Consider the following 22,546-nt stretch of genomic DNA (forward strand, 5'->3'; position numbering starts at 1 on the left):
AAAATTATGTCTTTGCAGTACTTCATGTTTGTACTAAACAAAAGTTCTGATAACCATCACTATTTTAAGTTTTCTTTATTTTTTCCCTCCTGTTGCTTTTATTTTTATTAGTTCATAAGTTGAGGCCAGCAGATATTCGAGTGATTGCTGCCCTGGGAGATTCAATCACAGTAAGTAAAAATTGCTGGTTAACCACCATTAAAGCAAGCAATGAAAGACATTTCTGAATTTTAATTTGAGAGTGCATACAGATATGTGAAAACTGCATTTGACTCAATAAGGCATATTTGTTTCAATACTCCACCTTGACTGACTGGTAAGCAGATAATGAGTCAAATGTGTGCATGGTTCCCATTTAAAGTCGATGAGAGTGCTGAACAAGGAGTAACTGCAAGATTGGGCTGCATAGCAGCACAAATACTCTGCTAGAGTGGACTTGTAACTTGCTTTTCTTTATTATATCACGGTGTTGTCCTTCAAAGCTATTAGTAAGCAGAGTAAGCAGAAGATTCTGCCGCTAACATGAATACATAAAACTAAAGTCTAGAAAGCCATGTTCATTTAAAGTGACTAAATATTTGAGAAAAATTACAATTTATGATCAGGTATATCAAATATGGGGGTTGGAGCTTGATGATCCTTGAGGTCTCTTCCAACCCTGGCTATTCTGTGATTCTGTGAAGTAACTTGTGTAAAAAATCTTTTAGCACTGCTCCTGGAGGTACATAAAAGAGTTACACACAAATTGGCTGTGATTCTCCAATCAGTGATGACTGTTTCATTGCTCATATCATAATTTGTATTTCTTATTTCTGTAATAACTACTGAATTTAATCTTTGCAACTCTCTTTCTTGGGGAAAATGGGAGAAGGAAGATGGAAAATCACTGTACCGTGTTTTAATGCAATGAACATAAAAATGAATTATTCATTCAAGGCCATTGCTATTTTATTTATTCCTTATGCAAATTTAGAATTATACGAACATCTTGAACACACTCAACCACCTTTCCCTCACTTGATCTAATCAAGAAGTTGATAGAAGTGGGTAATTTACTGGAGCAGAGTTGAAATACCCTCAGCCCTTGATCCTCTTGAGAAAAAAGATCTGTTGTATTTTGGGAAGATGATACAGCTTGCCTTGTTAACATTCTCCTGAATTATTTTCACTAGGATAAATCAGAGAACTAGTTATTGTAGCAATTCTTATTTTTTGAAGGTGATTTCTGTTTCTCCTCTGCTTCCAGGCAGGTAATGGGGCAGCATCCAATCCCCATGATGTTCTGGATGTCCTGACTCAGTACCGAGGTATTTCTTGGAGGTGAGTACCAAAAATTCCCACCAATAGCAGGGAATTAATTTTCTTGGAGTTAAGTATATACACTTGTTTTTAGATAACAAGTGGAGATTTTGTGGAGAGTGATTTTGACTGTGTTTTTTATAAAACTGGTTGTGGTTTTGTTATGATAAATAAAATACTCACACCAGTGACTATCTGAAGTATGATGTAGTGTGGCTGGTCTACGCCTGCATGTGCAAATGATATAGAGTCATCATCATCAAGATGACCCCTTTCTTCTCTCACAGTTGCAGCTGTTGCAAATCCCAGATCTCAGTTCAAATGCACCACTTAGGCATTCTGTATTTCTGTCCCTGCTATTTCAATTGCCTGTCTGTTCTTTCCCACTGTAGCCTATGTCATTCATTTCTCTCATTTAGAACTAATGGTCTACAGAAAGTCAGGATGAGGTCCTTTTTCTTCCTGCTCTTTCATCTGCAGTCAGTATTTCCTCAGCCCATTCCCAGTACTACTTATGTTATGCAAAACACATGTCAGTTATTAGTATAGACTTGTACATATGCAGCATTTTAATAGACAGGTCAAAAAGTAATTCTGAAGAAAGATCATTGAGCTCACTTAGTACTTTGAAAGTGTTTCACTTAACACCAAACCTGGCAGGTTGATTTTCTACTCGTCAAGTTATTACTCACCTGAGAAGCTGCAGATTTATAGAGATTTAAACAAGTACTAGAGCACTTCAAAATATTATATACCAAAGTAAAGGGATGCTAGAGTGTTGTAGGTCCCTATTTTAATATTTTGATCTGTAATAATATTCTACTGATTTTCTGGGGAAAAAAAAAAAAAGAAGTATGCTAGCATACAGATGATGAATGTCACCAGTCTGGTAGCAGTCTTCCAATTGAATGAGGTTGGGGAGTAGAAAAGAAGTTGAGTCTATTTATCACTCTGAAATATCTACTTTAGGAACCTGTTATAGGTAAAAAAGAATTGTTAACTAGAAATTGAAGTAATAAATATTTTAACAGAGATAACAATAGTGAAATAGTAGCTTTTTAACACTTCTATTTCTGTCAGTAGTGTTTTAACATCTCTCACAGGATGTGAGAGATTGGAAGAGCAGTTAGTGTACAGGGCTGCTACTATAATTACAATTATAATGGTCTCTCTGATTTTTTTTGATCCCTTTGGTATGCATGCAAAGGGTGTGCTTTGAATTGATACTAACAATCGGAAGGGAATGAACTGTGTTCATATACAAAAAGTGCATGAGAGGAGCTTTCTTAGTACACTGCCTGAAGAAATCCACTGTATTTTAGAACATCTCTTGTATTTTTTTTTTAAAGTGTTGGAGGAAATGAAAACATCAGCACGGTCACGACACTAGCAAGTAAGTGCATTTTTCCATAAATCTGATAAATATCTGGAACCGTTTGATAAAGCACCCTTTATTATTAATCAAATAAAAAATTTTTTGAAGGAGGACTTAATATTTGTATCATGACAAGACCAATCGCTTTGTATTCAATGTCCAGTGCTGAGTAGAATTTGCTTAACAGCTGGAATGTAATTTGTGCGTGACATAACCACGTATTTATCATTCTACGGTTTGGTTGTTTCTGTATTCTTCTGTTAGTTATAATTCTATCCCAAATGTGTTGGGGTTAGATGAATCAAAGACACTAGATCATAACCTAAAGTAACTGGCTTGACTGTATGGTAAAGTTGTTTTAGGCAGGTGTGGAATCATTTTACAAGATCGGATTTTATATGCACTGGAGATCAGAGCATTTTAGTTCTGTGGTGTTTGTAAGGTTGCTCTGCAACCCAAGATCTGGAGGGTCTTTGGGTTTAAGGCATCTGGAGAGATGAGGCCAAAGGATTTGTTTCCTACCCATCTCCATTTAGCGAGACAGAATGAGTCTCTTGCCTGAGCATAGGGTTACATAGCCTGAATTACCAAGCAAAAAGATACTTTCGGCCCTGCACGTTTCTTCGGGGTTAATTTTTGACAGATATCTCTTAAAGCTTTTAAGTGTTCTTGTAATAAGATCTCATCTTTATGACTCCAGTTGTTATTGCTGAAGTAAGCAACGTTTCATGGTGTTCTCTTTTTCTGCAGACATTCTTCGTGAGTTCAACCCTTCCCTGATAGGATATTCCACTGGCACTGGAATGCAAACTACAGAAAATGCTGCACTCAACCAAGCAGTAGCAGGGGCTCGGGCAGAGTAAGATGAAAACTTTTATTTTGAACAGAAAGTTGATTTTTCTTTTAAAACTTGGTGTAAATCCTGGGGTGGCAGATAAGGCTGGTAAGCAAACCTAAATGTATTTCTTTAGTCCATCTTTAGCATGAAAGCTGAGAAATGTAGTGAGGGCTTTACAATTTTTCTTGTCTGTCAAATAAAAGCTTTCTCTAACGCTGTCAACCAAAGCACTTCACAGGCACTAATCAGAAAGCTTTATATCCCTATTGTGAGTATCTCCACTGCACTGGAGTTATATTCCAGCCTTCTTGTCAGTAGGATCAAGATTTCCTATAGAAAAATCAAGATTAAAAATAAATGAATTGGTTATGGTCAGTCTGTGGTAGAGTTGGGAATTAGCTAGAAATCACTATGCTCAGTCTTCTGTGAAATTCATACAACATCCTTTTTTCTTGGGAATGCTGCTTATAAAACATGCATCAGTGCTTGAGGCCATGTGACAACATTGATGTGTGCATGGATCCTCCAGTGATGTGTACATTAATAGCATCTATCTGATGTTGAGAAGGAGCAAAGTGCATTTGGTTTATGATAGCACAGTGCGTTTTCTACGTATATCATTTACGAAGTGTAACTATGCAGCATTTGCAAAGTGATCAAGTGCTTGTTGTATGCTGTTTTCTCACTTTTTCCATCACTGTCTCAAAATATAGCATTTTCTGGGTAATCAGACCTCTCCTCCTGCATACAGTGAAAACTGAGGTCTAGTATTTTTTTTAGTTACAGATGCCCATTCATCAGCTTTCTTTGCCTTGCTGTCTGTGCAAGACTTCTTTTTTATTTTTATCTAATTTTTAGGGATGTTCCTGCACAGGTCAGAAGACTGGTGGATCGAATGATGAATGACAGCGTGAGTTTAATGTATCATGAATATCTTAAAAAAGATGAAGTAATTTGGCATTATTTTTAGTAACAGCATAACACACTACAGCAAATGCTAAACATAAAACTACGGGTACAGCAGTGCACGGTGTAACGTTCAGTACAGAATCATCCATAACTTTGTCTTCACTGAATCTGTACCAGTATGTGATAGGTCAGCTGTGGTTTAACCCAGCAGGCAGCCAGACACCACACGGCTGTTTGCTCACTCTACCCAGTTGAGCAGACTCAGGGAAAGAATTGAAAAGTGAAAGAACTCATGGGCTGAGAGAAGGAAAATTTAATAAGACATGAAAAAACACACAAAGGTGATGGGAGTAGAAAGGAAAAATCAACAAGAAGAAGAATAAATGGAGAGAGAGTACAGTGTAATTCTCACTGCCAGCTGACCCATGGCCCAGCCAGTGACTGAGCAGAGGTAAGGTAAAGGTAAGGGACAGCTGGTATGGGACGTTCCTTTCATCAGTTTAGGTCAGCTCTCCTGGCTGTATCCCCCTCCATCTCCTCGTGCACCTACACCATCTTGCTGGCAGGGCAGCACGAGGAGCCTGAAAGGCCCTGGCTCTGAGCAACAACTAAAACATCCCTGTATTAACATTATTCTTATCCTAAATCTAAAGTACCATACCAACTACTAGGAGTAAAATAAACTCTATCCCAGTTGAAACTAGGGTATGTTTTTGTTTTCAAATCCAAACAATTGTAACCTTCCAATTATTTTTTTACTCAGTAAAACTCAGTAAATTCAGTTCAGTTGCCTCCCCTCTCAACCTATTTCTCTCTGTAAGGTTTCTCTGCTCGGATTTTACTATGATGCTCTTAATTGTTTTGTAAGTGAATGTTTTTGCCAGCTGTGAAGATGCTGGATGTTGAGGACAAATTCTTTGTATGGCAAGTCATACAGAGTGAATATGGGAAGGACTTGTTTTCATTGAAAACAGTTCAGTCCCTTCTCTGAGTTGGTCATCAGCTGACTTCTGCTTTCCACACTTTTTGTTAGGAATTATTTGATTGAAGTGGGTATTAGGCTGAGGATTATTTACGTATTTTTCACCTCATTACTGCTTTGCATGTTTACCATTTGTAACTTGACATATGTGCTATGCAATCAGTGACCTTGGTTACATGGTACTATTTTGGTACTCTGATTGTGCATTTGGAGAGCAGCCAAGAAGCCTTCAAGATAGCTGTGTACATATCTACTATGAATAATCAGGTGAATACATATTGGCAGAAATATTTGCATACCTTCCTTTTTTTGTGCACTTTGTGTAGAAGTGCACAAGTGTTTACATAAGCGTTTACTTTTACAAGATCTTACTCCAGCTTTGTCTGAAATGAGAAGGGATACCAGCTTACAAAAAAGAAGTTGGATAGTTTTTATTCACATCAGTATTTGCCAAGGCTTTCAAGGACTCCTCTGCTGTATTCATCAGCTTGCAAACATCGCACAGCAAATGAATGCAAATGTCCTTTACATAATGAATTAACTAGAAAGAATGCTCATATTAGAGGTAATGTATCTTTGATTTAAGAATTCCTTTTTCTCCTCATAAAACACCTGTTTAGTGCAGGAGGAAAACTTTCTCCTCCATTTTTCCTTTGGATAAGTACTTTTTGAGATCAAACTACTGAACGGTGTGTTTACCAACTGGGATGTGTTACCTTCAGCTTTTGAAGTCAGACACTTTGAAACTACTTGAGGTTGATGCACTATTCCTGCTTTTCCTGGTGGTGTTCTGCACTGAAGTTGAGATGTTAAGGTATTGAGTACAGTGTCAGCTATATGGTACTAATCATATCTGAAGCTTTTCTCAAAGCTAAGAAGGTTTATGTCTACTATATCTTGATTACCTTGCATTAGCTATTGCTTTGCCTTTCAGAGGAAAAATTACTGTAATTTTTTACCACAATTGTTAAATAGTTGATAATGCCCCTCTGTTCTTTGCAGTTTGTCTCAGTGCAGTACTGAAATATGTTGCCCTCCAGGGTTTTCCAGCAGGATAGCTGCATTATTTATGACACGGTAAAACACATACCATCATTTCTGCAATGGAGATGTATTCCCAAAGCTGCAGGAGGAGTCAGTCAGTGTGTACACAAGACGTTGCAAAAAAATAAAATAAAAAAATGAAGCAGATGGATTTTTAAGCAATAGCTTTCAGAAACCCGTAATTTTGCATGATACTACTGATACTGTAAATCTTATTTAGATCATAGTTGTTTGTACATCTTCATAGTTGTGACTACAAATTATTTTTGTCATGAAGACGCCTAGAGGTAACGCCAGGTTGCCTGAGAATTTTATATTTATGTTTAGTCTGTTGCCTGGTCTTCATTTTATTTTACTTTCTTTCCTCATAACTTCTATTCCGTCTCTTTCTGTCTACAGAGAATAAACATGCAGTCTGACTGGAAGCTTATAACGCTTTTCATAGGAGGAAATGACCTTTGTCAATTCTGTGAAGATCCTGTAAGTCACCCCCTGCACTCAGTGTGAACTTAGTCACCCTCTGCAGCAGCACTAAGACTGTTCACCATGATATGATAAATGAAGGAATATCTTTAGATTGTCTGTAAATTACATAACTGTGGCTGCTTTGTTTTGTTGTTAACTAAGATTGCCTTTCTGCTATCTATTCACCTGTAGATAAAAGATAATGTCAAGGTTTTGCCCTTTTCCTTCACCTTGTACACAGTCATGCTTAAAGCATCTCTCTTGCCAGCTTCAACATTATGGCAATAGTTCTACACCCAGCTCATGATGATGTGATTATATACAATACAACATAGTATAAAATATAAGTACATACATACTATATGCAACCTTCCGACTTCTCGCACAGAGAAGAGATGTTATTTTCTTATCTGCTTATAAACAGCAGAGCATGTACTTTTTTGCATGATTAATTTCAGCCACACAACAATGAAGCACAATAAAATCAGGACCAATTTAAGCATTACTGCCTTCTGCTCCTGATGTCAAACAATGTGATGTTTGCACGTAAGGATGGGTGACTGGAGGATGTCAGACTGGCATCCAAAGATCAGAATGATACTTGCTTTATGTCCCACAACTACAGATAATGCCAACTGTAGCATTCTTGGTGAGCTCTGTTTTAGGAGACAACAAAGGGAGCTGGAGCTGTCTAGATTTGTAAAGTAGGTGAAGCTCAGAAAGAACTTCTGTATGAAATTAAATCAAGGAAAATTAAAGCTGAAAACGAGAAAGAAAGAAATAAATGTTCCTCCCAGTGAACTATATTTTATTATGGAATAGGGCCACAAGTGAAGAAATAGAAGTCAGATTGAGAAAATTGAATAAGATTATTCAACCAACTCAAACTGAATAAAGATGTTTTGCTGCCAAGTGGCAAATATAAAGTGGTTTGAGACTTATTAAGTTTCTCTGGTACAGTTTTTTTCTGTGTAGAACTCAGATGTGCCAGTTAATATTTGTAGGAGGTAAGGAGTACGGAGCAAGCATGTTGCTAATGTTTTGTGCTGCAGAAGTTATCTTACTGTTACAAGAGTTGGTCTCTTCTAATATTGGTCCATTGCATTTAAGAGTGGCCAAGACCAGCATGAGGTGGAGGATGTTGTGATGACTGATACCGCCTCCTGAATTTGCTTCCTCTCCGCTACCTCTTTTGTTGTGAATAAATAAGACAGCTGTGATGGGAAAGAAAAAAAAAAAGCAGAGACAGAGGAAGTTTGCACAGGACTCTGTTACCAGTGACCCAAGAATTAGAATGTGAATGCTGCTCTGACAGATGCCAAATAGTCACTACTGTACCTGCTTGAATAAACTGATCTACAATAAAACTCTGTCCTCTTATTTCAACAGATACGATTGTCTCCTGAAAACTACACCTATAATATTCAAGTAGCTTTGGACATGCTTCACAAAGAGGTAAAACAAAATTTTCTAGTATGTGTGAATGGAGGTTGTGTCCTGTTTGTGAAGCTGCCATTGGTTACTGATAGAGAATTCAGATCCTCGTGTATAGGAAAATCCTTCTGAGAGGCAGAAAGGGCTGCAGAAATATTTTACAGAATGAATAAGGATGTGCTGAGTTCTAGCTGATGTTCTACAGGCAAATCATGTAAAAAGAATAACAATCTGAGCAAACATTATATTCAATGACTATGAAGTACTTTGCTCATTCACTACATTGCAAACAAACTCAATTTTGTTGTTTTTAAAATCAATTCTGATCCTGTTGGTGAGGATGAAGTTGATGGTAGACTACTGAAAAAGTCAGTCAGTATTTGAGCAGTGCTGGGGCCCATTACACCTAGTTTGGACCTTCTGGATGCCATCATTTTCAAGTACCCACTCCATTAGCATTCAAAACAAAAATAGCTAGTGCACATAGGAGCTGTAATTTGGTATTGTCTGAGAGGGGATTAATTATTAAGAAAGTACTTTGCACATTGCTGTTATAAATAATGTAAGCTGTCTGAATCAGCAGGCTGTTCTCTGAGGCCTGCTGTGGCTATGTAAGGGAGGAGATGCGCCCTGCTCCAGGCACCAGCTACGGGTTTGCTTGTTCTCTTGGCAGGTTCCACGGGCGTTTGTGAATCTGGTGACAATCCTTCCTATAACAAGCCTACGAGAGTTGTATGCAGAGGAAAATGTTTCCTGTCCAAGGCTTCTTATGAGGTCTGAAAATTTCTATGGCTCTCACTGTGTTCACTGAAGGCTGTAAGGTCTTCTTGGGAAACTTCCTACAGGGAAAACGTTCTACTATTTTATCTGTGTATGCACATGTATCTAGACAGGAATTTCCACCTGGCATTTAGAAATACTTCTGTCTTTCTCTGTATCTGGGTCCCACTGTAACCACTTTTAGCAGAGCTGCCATTTTAATGACTTATTCTGCAAAGGAGTTCAAGCCAGAGCTGAAAACTCAGCTGTGCATTCTGTGGGCAAAGACAGAAGAGAAAAAAAGAATCGTTGGATCATAAAGGTTGGAAAATACCTCTAAGATTATCTAGTCCAACTGTCCACCTACCACCAAAAATGAGAGGTTTTTTTGTTTGTTTTTAAATTGGTCACATTAATCTGGAGATTAACTTCTCTACAATCTTAACTCTCCCTCTTTCTTCCATTGTTTCTGATCTCTATAATCTCATCATAGAGATCGATAGACGTTATTAGTTACTATAGAGGTTATTAGTTTTCCTGTTAGTTAGCCTCTCAAGACATACCACTTGTTGCTGTTTGGCTGAGCAATCCTCCTGGGTCAGTGCTAGCCTAACACTGTGTGTCAGGTCTTTGCTTTAGCAAGCTCTCATGGTGACTCAGGAGAGGGCTGCCGCGTCCCCCTAGACTTACTCCTGGCAGGGCTTGCCTGAGTTTGAAAAAGCAAGAAATATCTGTTTTTCTAGGCAGATGTGCAGAATAGCTTTGTCCTGTGAGTGTAGGCAGCCACTGCTCCTCCTGCTGCTTAGGTCAAGAAGCTTGTGCTGTGCAGCCTGGTCTAGTGGTTGGCAACCCTGCCCACAGCAGGGGGGTTGAAATTAAGCGATTTTTAAGGTCCTTTTCAACATAGGCCATTCTATGATTCTATAAGGCAGCACAGAGTATAAGAGATCCTTGGAGGCCAGAACCACAGAAGAACTGCAGGGTCTCCTGTACCCAGCTGCTTCCCTGAAACATCTGCCTGGAATTCATCCCACTGAATCACTGCTCTCACAAGGGAACCTGCTGCTGTTGACAGGGCTGTTTCAGAGACCTGGTAGGCCCCATGAAATAGGATGTTTTTCCAGAAGAAGCGTAAATGCAGCTCTCTCAGTATGATTTAGGGACTCTATGCTGGCAGCTGATAGAAAAAAAAAACCCAACAGGTTTTAAATTTAAAGTGCTGGTGCTTGTAATATCCAGTTGCCATTTCTTTTCAACAAAGGCTATGTGCACTGTAAGTCTCAAGATCCTAATCATTGGTCAAGGGCAGTTAGCAAAGGCAATAAGATTATATCAAAAATACATATAACCTCCCATCACTTGAAGAGCACATAAAATTTAACATATGTCTGACTGACTGCAAGCCAAGTTTACAGCAGACCCTGTGTGGAATGACAAATGTCATGTTGCATGGAAAAGGCTTTTTGACCTCGGAAGGTTGTCTGTCTTTCATGAGAGCAGTAAATAATCTAAAAAGAGATTGCATCTTCAATAATTTTATCTTGCTTGTGTTACTAACATACTTTTGAAAACGCTATTTGTTAATTTTATTTTTCATATAGATGTTCTGTAGAAGTAGATTCATGTTGTTTTATTTGTTGCTCTCCATTCAGGCAAGTTTGGAGGTAGGGACATATATATATATATCCACTACATTCCTACAGGAAATATTACTCTAAGAGCTCTCTCAGGATTGACACTATGACCAAACTATAGGATATTTAAAGTGAGTCATTTGTTTTTATTTGAGTTTATCAAATCATACTGAGATATACCCAGAAAGGAGGAGCAGCAGAAGAAAAAAAATCATGTGCATCCAGGAAGGTTTTGAGTCTCTCCAAGAACAAAGACTCCAGCATCCCTCTGGGCATCTATTGGTGCTGTACCAGCCTCCACATGCCACAGTTTGAGTCTAAAGCACCTACTCTTATCCACTGTAAGGGTGGGAATTCAATTCAAGCAGCTCTACTCCTGCCTTGTTATTTCTAGAGGTGACCCTCAGTTCCTTTAGCAGGGTAACAGATGCCACAGGGCCTCTGGTCAAGACATCTGGCTTCTATCTGCTACTCTTTCTTTCTCTCTGCTGGCTCTTTGTTTGCATGAAGCCTTTTCCCTATGTTCATAAATCCCTAATAAACACGTTTTTGTTCAAGGGTTGGGGCTGTGAAGATACTTGCATGTGAGGCTATGTGCTGCGATTGAGCAGTCAGAAAATTCCCCCTCAGAGGAGATTTTTAACTGTGCAGCTTTTCAGCTAGCAAAAGGGAAAAGGACCAGCTGGGTCCCAGTGTGATGTTCTCATCCTGTAGGATACTGTGCCCCTGTGTATTGAACTATGATGACAGCTCCAGTGAGTATAAGCAGTTGGTCTACTTCAACAAAAGGTATCAGGTAAGGCTCGTGCATTTTCCTATTTGACTATTTACTTATACAAATTTAATATAATCCTTCTGTTCTTCTCCACCCAAGAAATAGGGGTGGGTTTTTTGTTGTTGTTGTTTTGGTTGATTTTTTTTTTTTTTTTTTCTGCAAGTAATAAACAGATTTTTATTAATAATAGCAGGGTTGGTGGAAAGGACTTACCCAAGTGACCACAGAGCAGGGAATATCTGGAGCTGGAAAGCAGCTTGCACTCATTTTAATGACGTGTAGTTGTGATTTAGCTAAAAAGGGGGAGGGAGGAAGCAAGGGGGTGGAGTGCTAGTGAGGAAAATGGGAACTAGCTCAAGATCTTTACAATTCTGGTTTGCTAAAATAATAATTTAAAAAAAAAATGAAGAAAAAAAAAAACAGATGAGGAAAAATCTGTTAAAGAAACATAAAAAGCATGTATGTCAGAGTTCTGGAGCACTGGAACAGGCTGCCCAGGGAGGCTGTTGAGTCTCCTTCTCAGGAGGTATTCAAGACCTGCCTGGACACCTACTTGTGCGAGCTGGTGTAGGAAACCTGCTTTGGCAGGGGGTTGGATTCGGTGATCTCTGGAGGTCCCTTCCAACCCCTATGATTCTGTGAGTGCCAGTTGTTTCTCGATCACTTACCTTGTTGGAGATGAGATTAAGTCTAAGAACATGATAAATCAGCAATGAACTTCAGGCAAGGGATAGCAGCCAAATAGAAAATGCTTCAGTGGCTCTAGAACATCTTTTTAGAGAAAATCTGATTATTGAGCAGGTCGCCTGCCTGTGCCACTCAGGTCATGACCCACATGCTGCCTTACTGCAACGAGACTTGGATTGAGACTCCCTAAATGACCTGTGTGTTTGCTGCCTGGTATATGCTGATCATTGTGGCTGCATCTGGGTTTCTGCTCAAGGGACTGGGAATCCCTGGATGAAGTTGTGCAGTAATGAGAGGCCAGTGAGCTCTCTCTAAAAATAAAAGAAAGAACAATGACAATATTTTTTTCTTGGACTCTGTAAGGTGAGGACCCGTGAATTAGTGGAGAGTGGAAGATATGACACTAGGGAAGACTTTACAGTGGTCGTACAGCCTTTTCTGACTCATATCAGCATGCCCAAAACACAGGTAAATAAAAACAAAGCCCTCACTAAATCCTGGTGCAGTCTGATTTTTTTTCGGAGTCATACTGGCTTCTTTTTGGTAGATGTGACAAAGCAGAATTCTGGCCTAATAATTATCATATTCAGTTAAGATAACATCCAAAATTGCACAAAATGCTTATGAAATAACTTGGAGGTAACAGGATGACACTGTTTTAGGCACTGGGTCAACTCCTCTGCAACTACAAACAACTGCGCAGTAGATATTTAGTTCAAAGTATTAACTGGGGAGCATTCATCCTACATCCCCCACACACTGCAAAGTTCTGTCCAGTACTTTGGTAAAGCTAAGCCTTCTATTATAAAAACCCACTTTCCATGAAAGGCTATGTGTGAGTCTCTGGGGAAATAAAGAATATGATCTATGACTCCATAGTGGCCTGTTCCTTAATACTTTGGAAATCATGTATTAAAAATGCTTAAAAGGCTTCTCAGTCTTGAGTTACCAGTGTTCTCTGAACCAGTTGGTTCTTCTGGTCTCAGAGGCCCTTGAAGCTCCTTTACACTGAAGTCAGCTGGGATTTTTCAAAAGGGATAGTGCATGGCTTACTGCACGTTTACTGCTCTCTGTGATGGTACCTGTCTTGTTCTCTAGGAGGGATTTTCTGACAATTCATACTTTGCCCCAGATTGTTTTCACTTCAGCCAGAAGTCTCATTCACAGGCTGCACGTGCTCTGTGGAACAACATGGTAAGATTTTAAAGCTGTATTTGTCACTCCTTGTCCTCTTCAACCTGCTCTTGGCAGCAAAAAGAACCCTGAGGAGCAGCTATACAGCTAGACCTCTCTTTTCTGAACTGTTAATTATGTTTATAAAAAGAAAGAGCATTCACATGAAGAAAAGTCACTTTAACTGTTAAACCAGTCATATCAAAACAGCAAATCCCAGGACACGTTAAGGCTATGAGTGTTAGGCTTCTCTTGGAAGATTCTGCACACCTGGCACTGGTCATCCGACTGCATGGGGGCACATGGGGGGTTAGCCTTCTCAGTATGAAAAGCAGCAGTCAATGGCACAGACAGAGCAAGTGCAGTGCATGGCGTTTGACTTGCTCTATTGCAGAGGTGGTTTCTAGTGATTGGCAGTGCAGAGTTACACTCTTTTCTATGATGCTCATTTGCTTTTTGCCTGTGCCTTCTTCTCCCACCTTTCATTTTCTCACAGATGGAACCTGTAGGGAAGAAGACGGATGACCAACAAATGGAAAATGAAATTGTCCTCAAATGTCCAAGTGAGGTAAATTGCAAGGGTATCTCTGTTTGTGCACTAGTGCTGGAGGTGGCTGGGACTCTGGGTGAGCTTTCACCAGCTCCCAGAAGTAAGCAGTGTCCCATCCCTTCATAGTTTGTGCCACTGCCACTAACAGCAGTATAAGCAGTCAACAGCTTAAAATGGAGATCTGAGGGCCAGCTTCCTCAATCAGCCAAAACACTAGGGTAGAGTATTTTGCCTTTCTGTTATCTGTGCTGAATGAAAGCTTCACCAGGAGAAATGGAACAGCACTGACACCAGTCAGCCCAGCTTGGCTGATTTGTTGAAACTGCCTCTGGCTGGCACAAGCCAGCCCTTTGATGGCAAGCCTCTTGCTAATCACATGCAGTAGGGTCCTGAGAGCACTCTGTAAATTCAGCTGTCTAAAAACAGTCCCCCTGTTACTGGATTTTTAAAATGCCATTTCTTTTTTTTATCCTTGGGGTTTGTTTGCTTCAAGCTGCTAATCATCTACAGAGATCTAAGACTGGAATCTTGATGAGTGGAAGTTTCTTCTGATGCTTTGCATTGATTCAGATTGTCTCATTTTGCAGGCTGAGCCATTCCTGAAGACGTACAAAAACAGTAATTACACGTACCCTAACCAAACTCCAGTAAGTGTCAACATCAGCATTTCACAGCATCTGTTCCTGTGTAGTCATGAATCATGCTTTGCACTTCAGGTGAAATCAGTCTTTGGCCAAAGGGCACAGAACAGGAAAGTACTTGCTTGAGTTAGGCAAAACACATCCAGAAAAGCTGTAAGAACACATCCTCAAACAGCACAGTTATCAGCACAGGATGCTAATCCAAACAACACTCAATCTGTCTATTGAATTGGGCAACTAAGGCCTTTATGTTTACTTACAAGTTAAACATACTCTGGTTTATCCAGTTGGCCTCTGCTAGGGAGATCCTAGTTACAACTGATTGCATTTCCTAGCCAAATATTACTCATCTTTCTTCTTTTTAGAATTACGGAAGCCAGCTGCTATGTGAGGACAGGTCTCCATCCTCCCCTTCTCCAACTTCAGGTAGTCTTTGTTTTCAGATATAGCAGCATTCACTTTTTCAATTCATTTCATGTTGTCTTCTCCTTAGACCTTCTATGCCTTCTTAAAGCTTTTAAAATAAATATTTTCAAAATTTTAATTTTAAAATATTTAAAATAAAATTTCTGCTTTATCTAGAATTGCATTATTTTATCATCTCGGTGATGGATACTGATTCCATGGTATTGTTATTTGTTCCTTGCTCTCCTGCCTTTCTAGTAATTATGTTACCTACTGAGAAAACTGGATATTGTGCAGATACTGCTGCTACAGCCATTCAAGATGAGCTAGAAAGTGCTCCTGTTAAATGACCTGAGTACTGCAAAAGCAATGTGACTGAGCATCAGATTGCATGATGGCATGTTTTACATATGCCAGGATGAAAAACCATGGCTATTCTCTATCCAGTTTCAATTACATCTCTTTCCTTTGCAGTGCATTCCCTAAAGCCAGCTGATGTGAAAGTGATAGCAGCCCTTGGGGATTCTTTGACGGTAAGAAGACAGTGTTTTTAGTGTTCTCTTGGTAGAACTACAAACATTTGCCTTCACCAGTGGAAAGGAAATAGCTGTTTTACCTAGAAGTAAAGATTCATTCACTCACAGATGATAATATCCCCAGCAGCTAGAGCAAGAAAGGTATCAGTTCTCCAGCACCGTGTTCCCCCCACGCATATTTTCACATAATTTTCAACACAGGCAAAAATATAGGCAAATCCTTTTAAGAGATGCTTAAAGGTTTGCTGAGTCAGAGACAGGGAAGATCCCACCCTGTTGAAACTAATAGGGCTTAACAAAAGCATTAGGTTTCAGTGTGTCACGGTTTTTCTCAACAGAATCAGGTTAGTGAACTTGTCCTTTTGCCTGGCTTATTTTTCTTTAATAGTGTGTGATTAAGGAATGTAGGATAATAGCATTTTATTGAATTTGTCGTTAATGACATGTGGGTGTGAAAGGGTGCAAGTTTTTGACTTTGTCAGTTTCAGAAGATAGTCTTCTTATTTTGTCTAACTCATATCTAGTTTCTTTATCAAGTTGTAGATCTTGTTGAGGATGGTTATCTTTGGTAGGCTGGAAAGAATATCCAGATACACTAAATTTATGTAACATCATTATCCCTAATGTTCTTCTACTGGCAAAAAGCTGAAACTTTACAACCAGCTCAAAGGAAACACTGGGCAGAAAGACATGACTGGAGTACAGGTTCTCTGAATGTGAACCTTAACAGCTAAGATATTGTGCATACAAATGATGCAGCCTTTACAACTCTCTGGCAGGCACATTGCCAAAACTCCTACATGCAGGAGTCTACCAAAATAAATAGCAGTATTTCAGTGCAAATCCTGTAATGTCGACAAATGCAAGATGGTATCTAGATCCAGTTGTCATATTATAAGTATCTAGGACCCTGCATGTGTTTATGCTTCTAAGTATAGTCTGTAGAAACTGGTAATAAAATCTGTTCTTGTAGAAAGAGCAGTTGTACATCGCTATCTGAACTGCAATTGGCACATAAATATTTTTTTCCTGAATACCAGTCGTCAATTAATTCAATAAAGCTCACATAGAGAAGAGAATCATAGAATCACTAAGGTTGGGAAAGACCACTAAGAGCATCTCATCCAACCATCAGTCATCCCCACCATGTCCACTGACTGTGTCCCTCAGTGCCACATCTACACATCTCTTGAATAACTCCAGGCATAGTGACTCCACCAGCATCCTGTGCTGGGCAGCCTGTTTTCCAGCGCCTCACCACTCTTTCTGAGAAGAAAATTTTCCTAATATCCAACTAAATGTCTTAGTTTGGCTTAATCTGAGGTAGCAGCAAATCATCTGCCTGGTACTGTCCTGTCCTAAGGTACTACCTGGTGTCCCGTTTTTGCATAAGGCTGTAGCATCACTGCTGGCAGCATCACAGCTGAATTCTTGTGTTTTGTTAGAGATGTCACTGTCACCTTGCCTCTTTCTTCACTGAAAATGTAGAGCGCTTTCCTTCTTTCTCTAATACTACTATAAATAACTGCTTAGCACAATAGTTTTCAAATTAGTGTAAATGTATTACAAGACTTCCTTCTGAGATATGTTTGTTTTCTGTGATGAATTAATGTAGTGTTGCTTATAATTACCCTGAAAGTTTTACAACTTTGAGATCTTTTCATCATTCTTGAGCAATGCAATGCAAATGAGTTACACAGATCACCCAGACCCATGAGAAGAAGGCCTTTGTTTCATTGCTCTCTCATTTATTTTGTGCATCGTACACAATATGATGTTTGTAAATAATTACAAAAACTATTGATGCATTTTTCAGGAGGGAGGCCAGATGCTTTCTAAAGCTTTTGAAGAGATGCATTCAAAAGTAAATAAAATGACTATGTATGAATGACTATTGTGTTAGTAACTGTGTTTTAATTTCATTGTGTTAACGAAAAATAATGTCCAGGCTGGTACGGGAATTGCGTCATACAGTCTCGTGGATTTGGCTACTCAATTCCGTGGGTTGTCATGGAGGTAAGTCTTCAGCCAAGGTGACAAGGTAATGTCTTTATTACTGGGAAAATGTTATCTTCCATGTTTTCTGGGGCTTTCAAATGTCAGAAAGTGAAAAAAGGTTAACTTTTCTGGCTAGTGTTTCTTCGGAAGCTATATCAAGCCAGTGTCTGTCACAAAGCTGGCTTTACACAAAATGTTCTCAGCAACAGACCTTCAGCCTTTTAACTACTCACTTGCTTTTATCTTCAGCTCCTTGTGAGTTTGTAGCTTTATGGTGGGACAGAGTTGGAGAACCACAGCACTGGAGCAAAATCACTGATACAAGCAAGTTAAGCCTTGTTGCTTTGGGAAGATCTTCTCAGTGTTTGACGCTTCTGAACTATTTGTAGAATAATGGAAAACAGTGTAACTGCAGATCTTTTACCACATGCAACACAAAGTCATAGAAGATTAAACCAGAGGTCGGATGATGATGTAGCTCAGCTGACACTGAATGAAGTAATTTTGTGCTGTCCTAACCCCTCTACGTAAGCCGCCAGAGTGTGACCCAACAACTGAAAAGTTGGAGAAAACACACTCTTATGAAGGAAGCAGGAAAAGTGATGAAAGAGCTGCTGCTACAGCCCTCTGTCACTGAAGGGATTGGCTGCTTGGTGCTGCCTTCGAGTGGCTTCTTGAGGCTGGAGGTTGTCTTGAAATTTCCGCTGAAGTCTGCAGCACTTTAGGGCTTGATGATTTAAATCTGTAGCTGTCTCACACACTTTTCTGCTATTTCATAATGACTAGCTGTGCCCCTGCACAGCTGCATGCACATAAATCCTTCTGACAGGTGACTCTCCCACTGAAACCTCAGCCATGTTCTCCTCAACAGCACTTCACTTCTGTCCTTTCCGTGTTGTATGACAGATTGATAGTTGTCAAATTAATCACCCTTCACTTTTTCTCATGATGCGTAGTAGGTTTTCTCTTTCCTTATTGCTTGTATCCAACTAAAAGATGAGCAACTTGAATTTCTCTTTCTCATTTTAGTATTGGAGGGGATGACTCATTAGAGAACGTTACAACTCTACCTAGTAAGTAAATGCTTCTGCACATCTAACTCAAAAGACTGGAGAGAAGGAATGTGCTGATTAGTGATAAGTTGAAATGTCTCTAAGCCACTTGAAAATAGTTTGCAAAATTTACCTTTCAAAGAAACAATATCCTAGGACTAATGAAAATGTCTGTTCCGTCAGTGATGAGCAGCTACAAATTTCCTCCCTTTCCTTTCCCTCTCCCCTCTCAAACTGCTTGGTGAAGTCTGTTTGAATTTCTAAATAAGCCTACCATGAAAATGCTCAAGGTGCAATTAAATTTTGTTTTTAATAAATATTCTACCTCATCTTTTTCCAAAAAGAGACGATTGCAGAAAGCAGACCTATTTAGTAAATCTGGCTATCTAGCATACATGCGACTTGCAGGGAATAATTTTGTTTTCACTGAAACTAGCTGCTTCTCATAACTCAGGCTATTGTTAATGCAAAGCCACTGGAGTTTTAGTTTGGATTAACAAACTGGAATAACAAACTTCTATATGAAGTGAGCCAATAAACCATCCTTCTGTGTCCTGCCCTTTGTTACAAGCAGAATGCAACAAGAATATAATCAGAATATCTTATTGATTATAAGAAATTCATTGATTCACTGGGTGCTATGACCTTTGACAAATCCTTCATTACAGTGTGGTTAAATTGAGTCTTATAGGTTAAGGTGGCTTTCATAGTTTATTATAAGACTGTTTTCACTGTCATCTCAGAATTTCTGTCTACCTCCTGCTGGAAAGTACAGCTGAGGCATTAAGAACGTAGGGGGAATTCACTGGCACCATGTCTGAGGCTTTATTCTTCTTTATCAGTAGTGTGAGGTGTTGCACAGCTGCAAAACAGGCCTAGCTGATCACTGGCTCCTGGTGAGCTAAAGCCCCTCTTAAGCTCAGTTCACTCTTGCTGCTGTTTGGTGGATGGAAAAAGCAGACTGGAGGCTGCAGCAGCTGTACTGTGGCAGTGCTGGTGTGTGCCAGTCCCTGTGTGCAGGGAACAGATGTGGTCATTTTCTCTTATTGCTGTCTTTTTCAGATATCTTTCGGGAGTTCAATGCTAAGATCGAGGGCTATTCAACTGGCACAGGGAGTGAGAATGACCCAAACGCATTCCTTAACCAGGCGGTTCCAGGAGCACAGGCTGAGTATGCAGCTTTTTGCTTTACCTTTGTAGGTGATGGATGCTTTGTCTAATTCACTTTCAACTGTTTCAAACGCTGTCACAACTTGCTCTGAATAGCAAGCAAAACCAGTCTAGTTGGAGCTGAAAATTAGCTCAAAACTTATTAAATGTATGAGCTTATTTCATACCTAAGTTTTCAAATGCAGCCAGCTGTCCTGGTTATGAGATCCACAAACAAGAAATTGGCAGACATTTTTTGGTGATTTATCTGTGTCTCTGTCTATACATTTCTGAGAGCGTTTTCAGAAAATGAACATGCAGTGAATTGGTAAAGAGTTACTAAGATAAAAAGTAGGTAAAGTCTCCCAAAAGTGACTTCAGGCATCTGGGTAGACAGGCAAAAGTGGTCAACAGAGAAGGGGGAAATTGTCCACAGTCTGGACTCAAAGGAGAACTGCTGATGGTCAAACATGGATTTTGGTACATTGCAGACCTCATGCACTTGCAGCCGGTGCAATAGGAATTGTTAGAATTCGGTTCTTTGATTTTAGTCACACCTGGGGGACAGCAGAAGTTGAGCTTTTTATACACTGCTTATCCTAGAAATCCCTGGCTTCTGATTGAAAGCGCCAGTGCTGCTTAATTAACAAAAGAGAAAGCTGCTGGAATTCGGTCATAGTTTGGGCACGGGTTCTGGCAAGATCTTGCCTGGGTTTGACATTCTTAGCTGATATTACCCAGAACTGAGTAATTTAATCTTATGTTTGTTTGAAGAAAAATTTATCTTACTTCCTGAAGAGGTTTGGGAAGTGAAATTCAGTATCAAAGTGAGGAGTTGGGAGTTTGCTGTATCTGAGCAAAGATTATTAAGATTTATCAAGACCTTGCAGGTAAAATCCAGAAGCCAAGCAAGGTGTTGGAATTTGCTGTATCTAAGCAATGATTATTAATATTTAACAGGTATTGTTTATATCTCCTGTAGATCTTTAGTAGCTTTTGACTCACGCAAGTTATCTCAATAAATGGCTGTATTTTCTGGCCTGCTAGGTGCTCTGACATATCCTACAGCCCTCATACTTGAAGGAATGGATTTTGTTACCTAGCAGTGACTGAATTATCTGTTTCTGTGTATCGGTGAAACACTTGGAAGAGCTAAGGCTCTGATTCAGCCATTCCAGACAATTTATCCATACGTTGCTATATGCAGCATATATTCAGAATAACTTTGGGTTTTGCTTGTTGTAGGGAAAAATGACAATAGTGGTTGCCTTGCATTTTGTATCAGTTAAACCCTAAACAGGTGTTGTGGTTTGTTTGTAATTTTGGAGCGGGGGAAGAACTTGAAACAGAATATACAACTTGTAAAGTCGCTAACTTTACTTAAAGAAGTTTGTGTCAGTAGTGACCAAGGCATTACTATTAGATAGTTGGTAGTAATATGAAATGAGGGGATGGATGTTAGTCTAAAGGAAAATGATCTATTTCATTTATACCAATTAGTCTTCTCCTCATGCAAGCAGCTGGGCTGGATAAGGAAGTGGAACTGTCTGTATTCTGCAGACATGTTTTGTAAATAGCCAACAGGGAGATGAATAAGACAATTGTCACAGGCCACTGCTACTCTTCTATTTATTTTGGATTTATTCTGCATCAGACAAAAAATATCCCTTCTTCTATGATCCAGGGGGAAAAACAGTCCATAAAAGAAAGATAACACTGATATTTCAGAATTAACTATCACCTGGTCCATACTTATAGTAGCCAGTCTAGGAATTATTTTCTAGAGATACTGGGCCATATCTGAAAGCGGGCAGTTCTGCACCCTTACCAGCTTTGAAAAGCAGATGTAACAGTTCATTCCAGTGAAATCAGTAGCTGCCTTGAAAAGCTGTTTGGTGAATACAGCTGTGTAGGCAAAACTTTGTTGGGCTCACCCCTATTCATTGTCAACGTGCTTAAGTGCATGCTGGAGCTAAGGACATATCTGAAATGTGTTGCTGAAACAGAGCCTGGCTCACATCACTGATTTCAGATGATGAGGTTAGGAACTTAAGACTGAGAGGAGAGAACAGGTGACAGGAGCTGTGAATATCTGTATTTCACATCAGCAGACTGCTTCTGTTGCTTAAGATCTAATTTTGGTAGAGACTACAGCTTGAGAATGGAAGCAGTAGTACCACATCATTCAAGATGTTCATTCTTACTGACTACATTGGCTCAGGATGGATCAGCACTTCAGTGACTGCATGAGAAACTAAAGTTGTTGGAGTGGCAGTTCCATAAGGGATGTTTTCTTCTTGATCAGTACTGAAGTTGATGCCCTAGCTTAGGCATTCCCCAGTGAGAGCAGAAGGAAATTTTGACCACCAGTAGCTAGTGATAGCTTTGGGATATAAATAAGTAGGTTATGACTTTGGACAAGGATAATGATGAGCTGAGCTTTTATGTGTGTGATGTCTGTGTCCCAAGTAGATGCATGACAGGGCTCATTCCCCGGTAAATACTCATATGTAAGTGTTAGATCAGTATTCATTTGAAGGAGGGTGGTGAGAGTCCTGTTCCTACATTAAATACAGCATTGCAAAAGAGGGCTAAGCTCTGGTTACCATACAAAACAAGCGTCATGCCTATTAATGTCAGCTGATGTGCTTCCAGAAATGATATGCAGTCTCTGAAGTGTTTCTAACAAGAACCTCGAGGGGAATGCAGCTCATCCCATGCTCCAGAGTTGCCTAGAAGGCCAATGTTTCCACATAAGTTCTCTTTTCTCTTTTGTATGCATATTTGAGTATCAGCATGTCAGGGCAGTCAAACAAGGTTGAAATGTTGAGCCTAGGTAAC

At 39.5% G+C, this 22,546-nt stretch overlaps 1 protein-coding gene across 1 annotated transcript in view; it reads left to right on the forward strand.

The window, feature by feature from the left end:
* The window catches only part of PLB1 (phospholipase B1), a 98,902-nt gene that overhangs the window by 44,041 nt on the left and 32,315 nt on the right, over positions 1 to 22,546 (forward strand). Inside the window, exons 18-35 of the mRNA XM_048935732.1 lie at positions 112 to 170; positions 1,247 to 1,320; positions 2,649 to 2,692; positions 3,425 to 3,533; positions 4,371 to 4,422; positions 6,847 to 6,927; positions 8,302 to 8,367; positions 9,020 to 9,120; positions 11,454 to 11,535; positions 12,565 to 12,669; positions 13,300 to 13,395; positions 13,871 to 13,942; positions 14,512 to 14,571; positions 14,931 to 14,991; positions 15,445 to 15,503; positions 17,455 to 17,522; positions 18,534 to 18,577; positions 19,619 to 19,727. Coding sequence (XP_048791689.1) covers positions 112 to 170; positions 1,247 to 1,320; positions 2,649 to 2,692; positions 3,425 to 3,533; positions 4,371 to 4,422; positions 6,847 to 6,927; positions 8,302 to 8,367; positions 9,020 to 9,120; positions 11,454 to 11,535; positions 12,565 to 12,669; positions 13,300 to 13,395; positions 13,871 to 13,942; positions 14,512 to 14,571; positions 14,931 to 14,991; positions 15,445 to 15,503; positions 17,455 to 17,522; positions 18,534 to 18,577; positions 19,619 to 19,727 — 1,342 coding nt within the window. The remainder of the gene's footprint in view (positions 1 to 111; positions 171 to 1,246; positions 1,321 to 2,648; positions 2,693 to 3,424; positions 3,534 to 4,370; positions 4,423 to 6,846; positions 6,928 to 8,301; positions 8,368 to 9,019; positions 9,121 to 11,453; positions 11,536 to 12,564; positions 12,670 to 13,299; positions 13,396 to 13,870; positions 13,943 to 14,511; positions 14,572 to 14,930; positions 14,992 to 15,444; positions 15,504 to 17,454; positions 17,523 to 18,533; positions 18,578 to 19,618; positions 19,728 to 22,546) is intronic.

The sequence above is a fragment of the Lagopus muta genome, chromosome 2 (assembly GCF_023343835.1).
Source record: "Lagopus muta isolate bLagMut1 chromosome 2, bLagMut1 primary, whole genome shotgun sequence".
NCBI lineage: Eukaryota > Metazoa > Chordata > Aves > Galliformes > Phasianidae > Lagopus > Lagopus muta.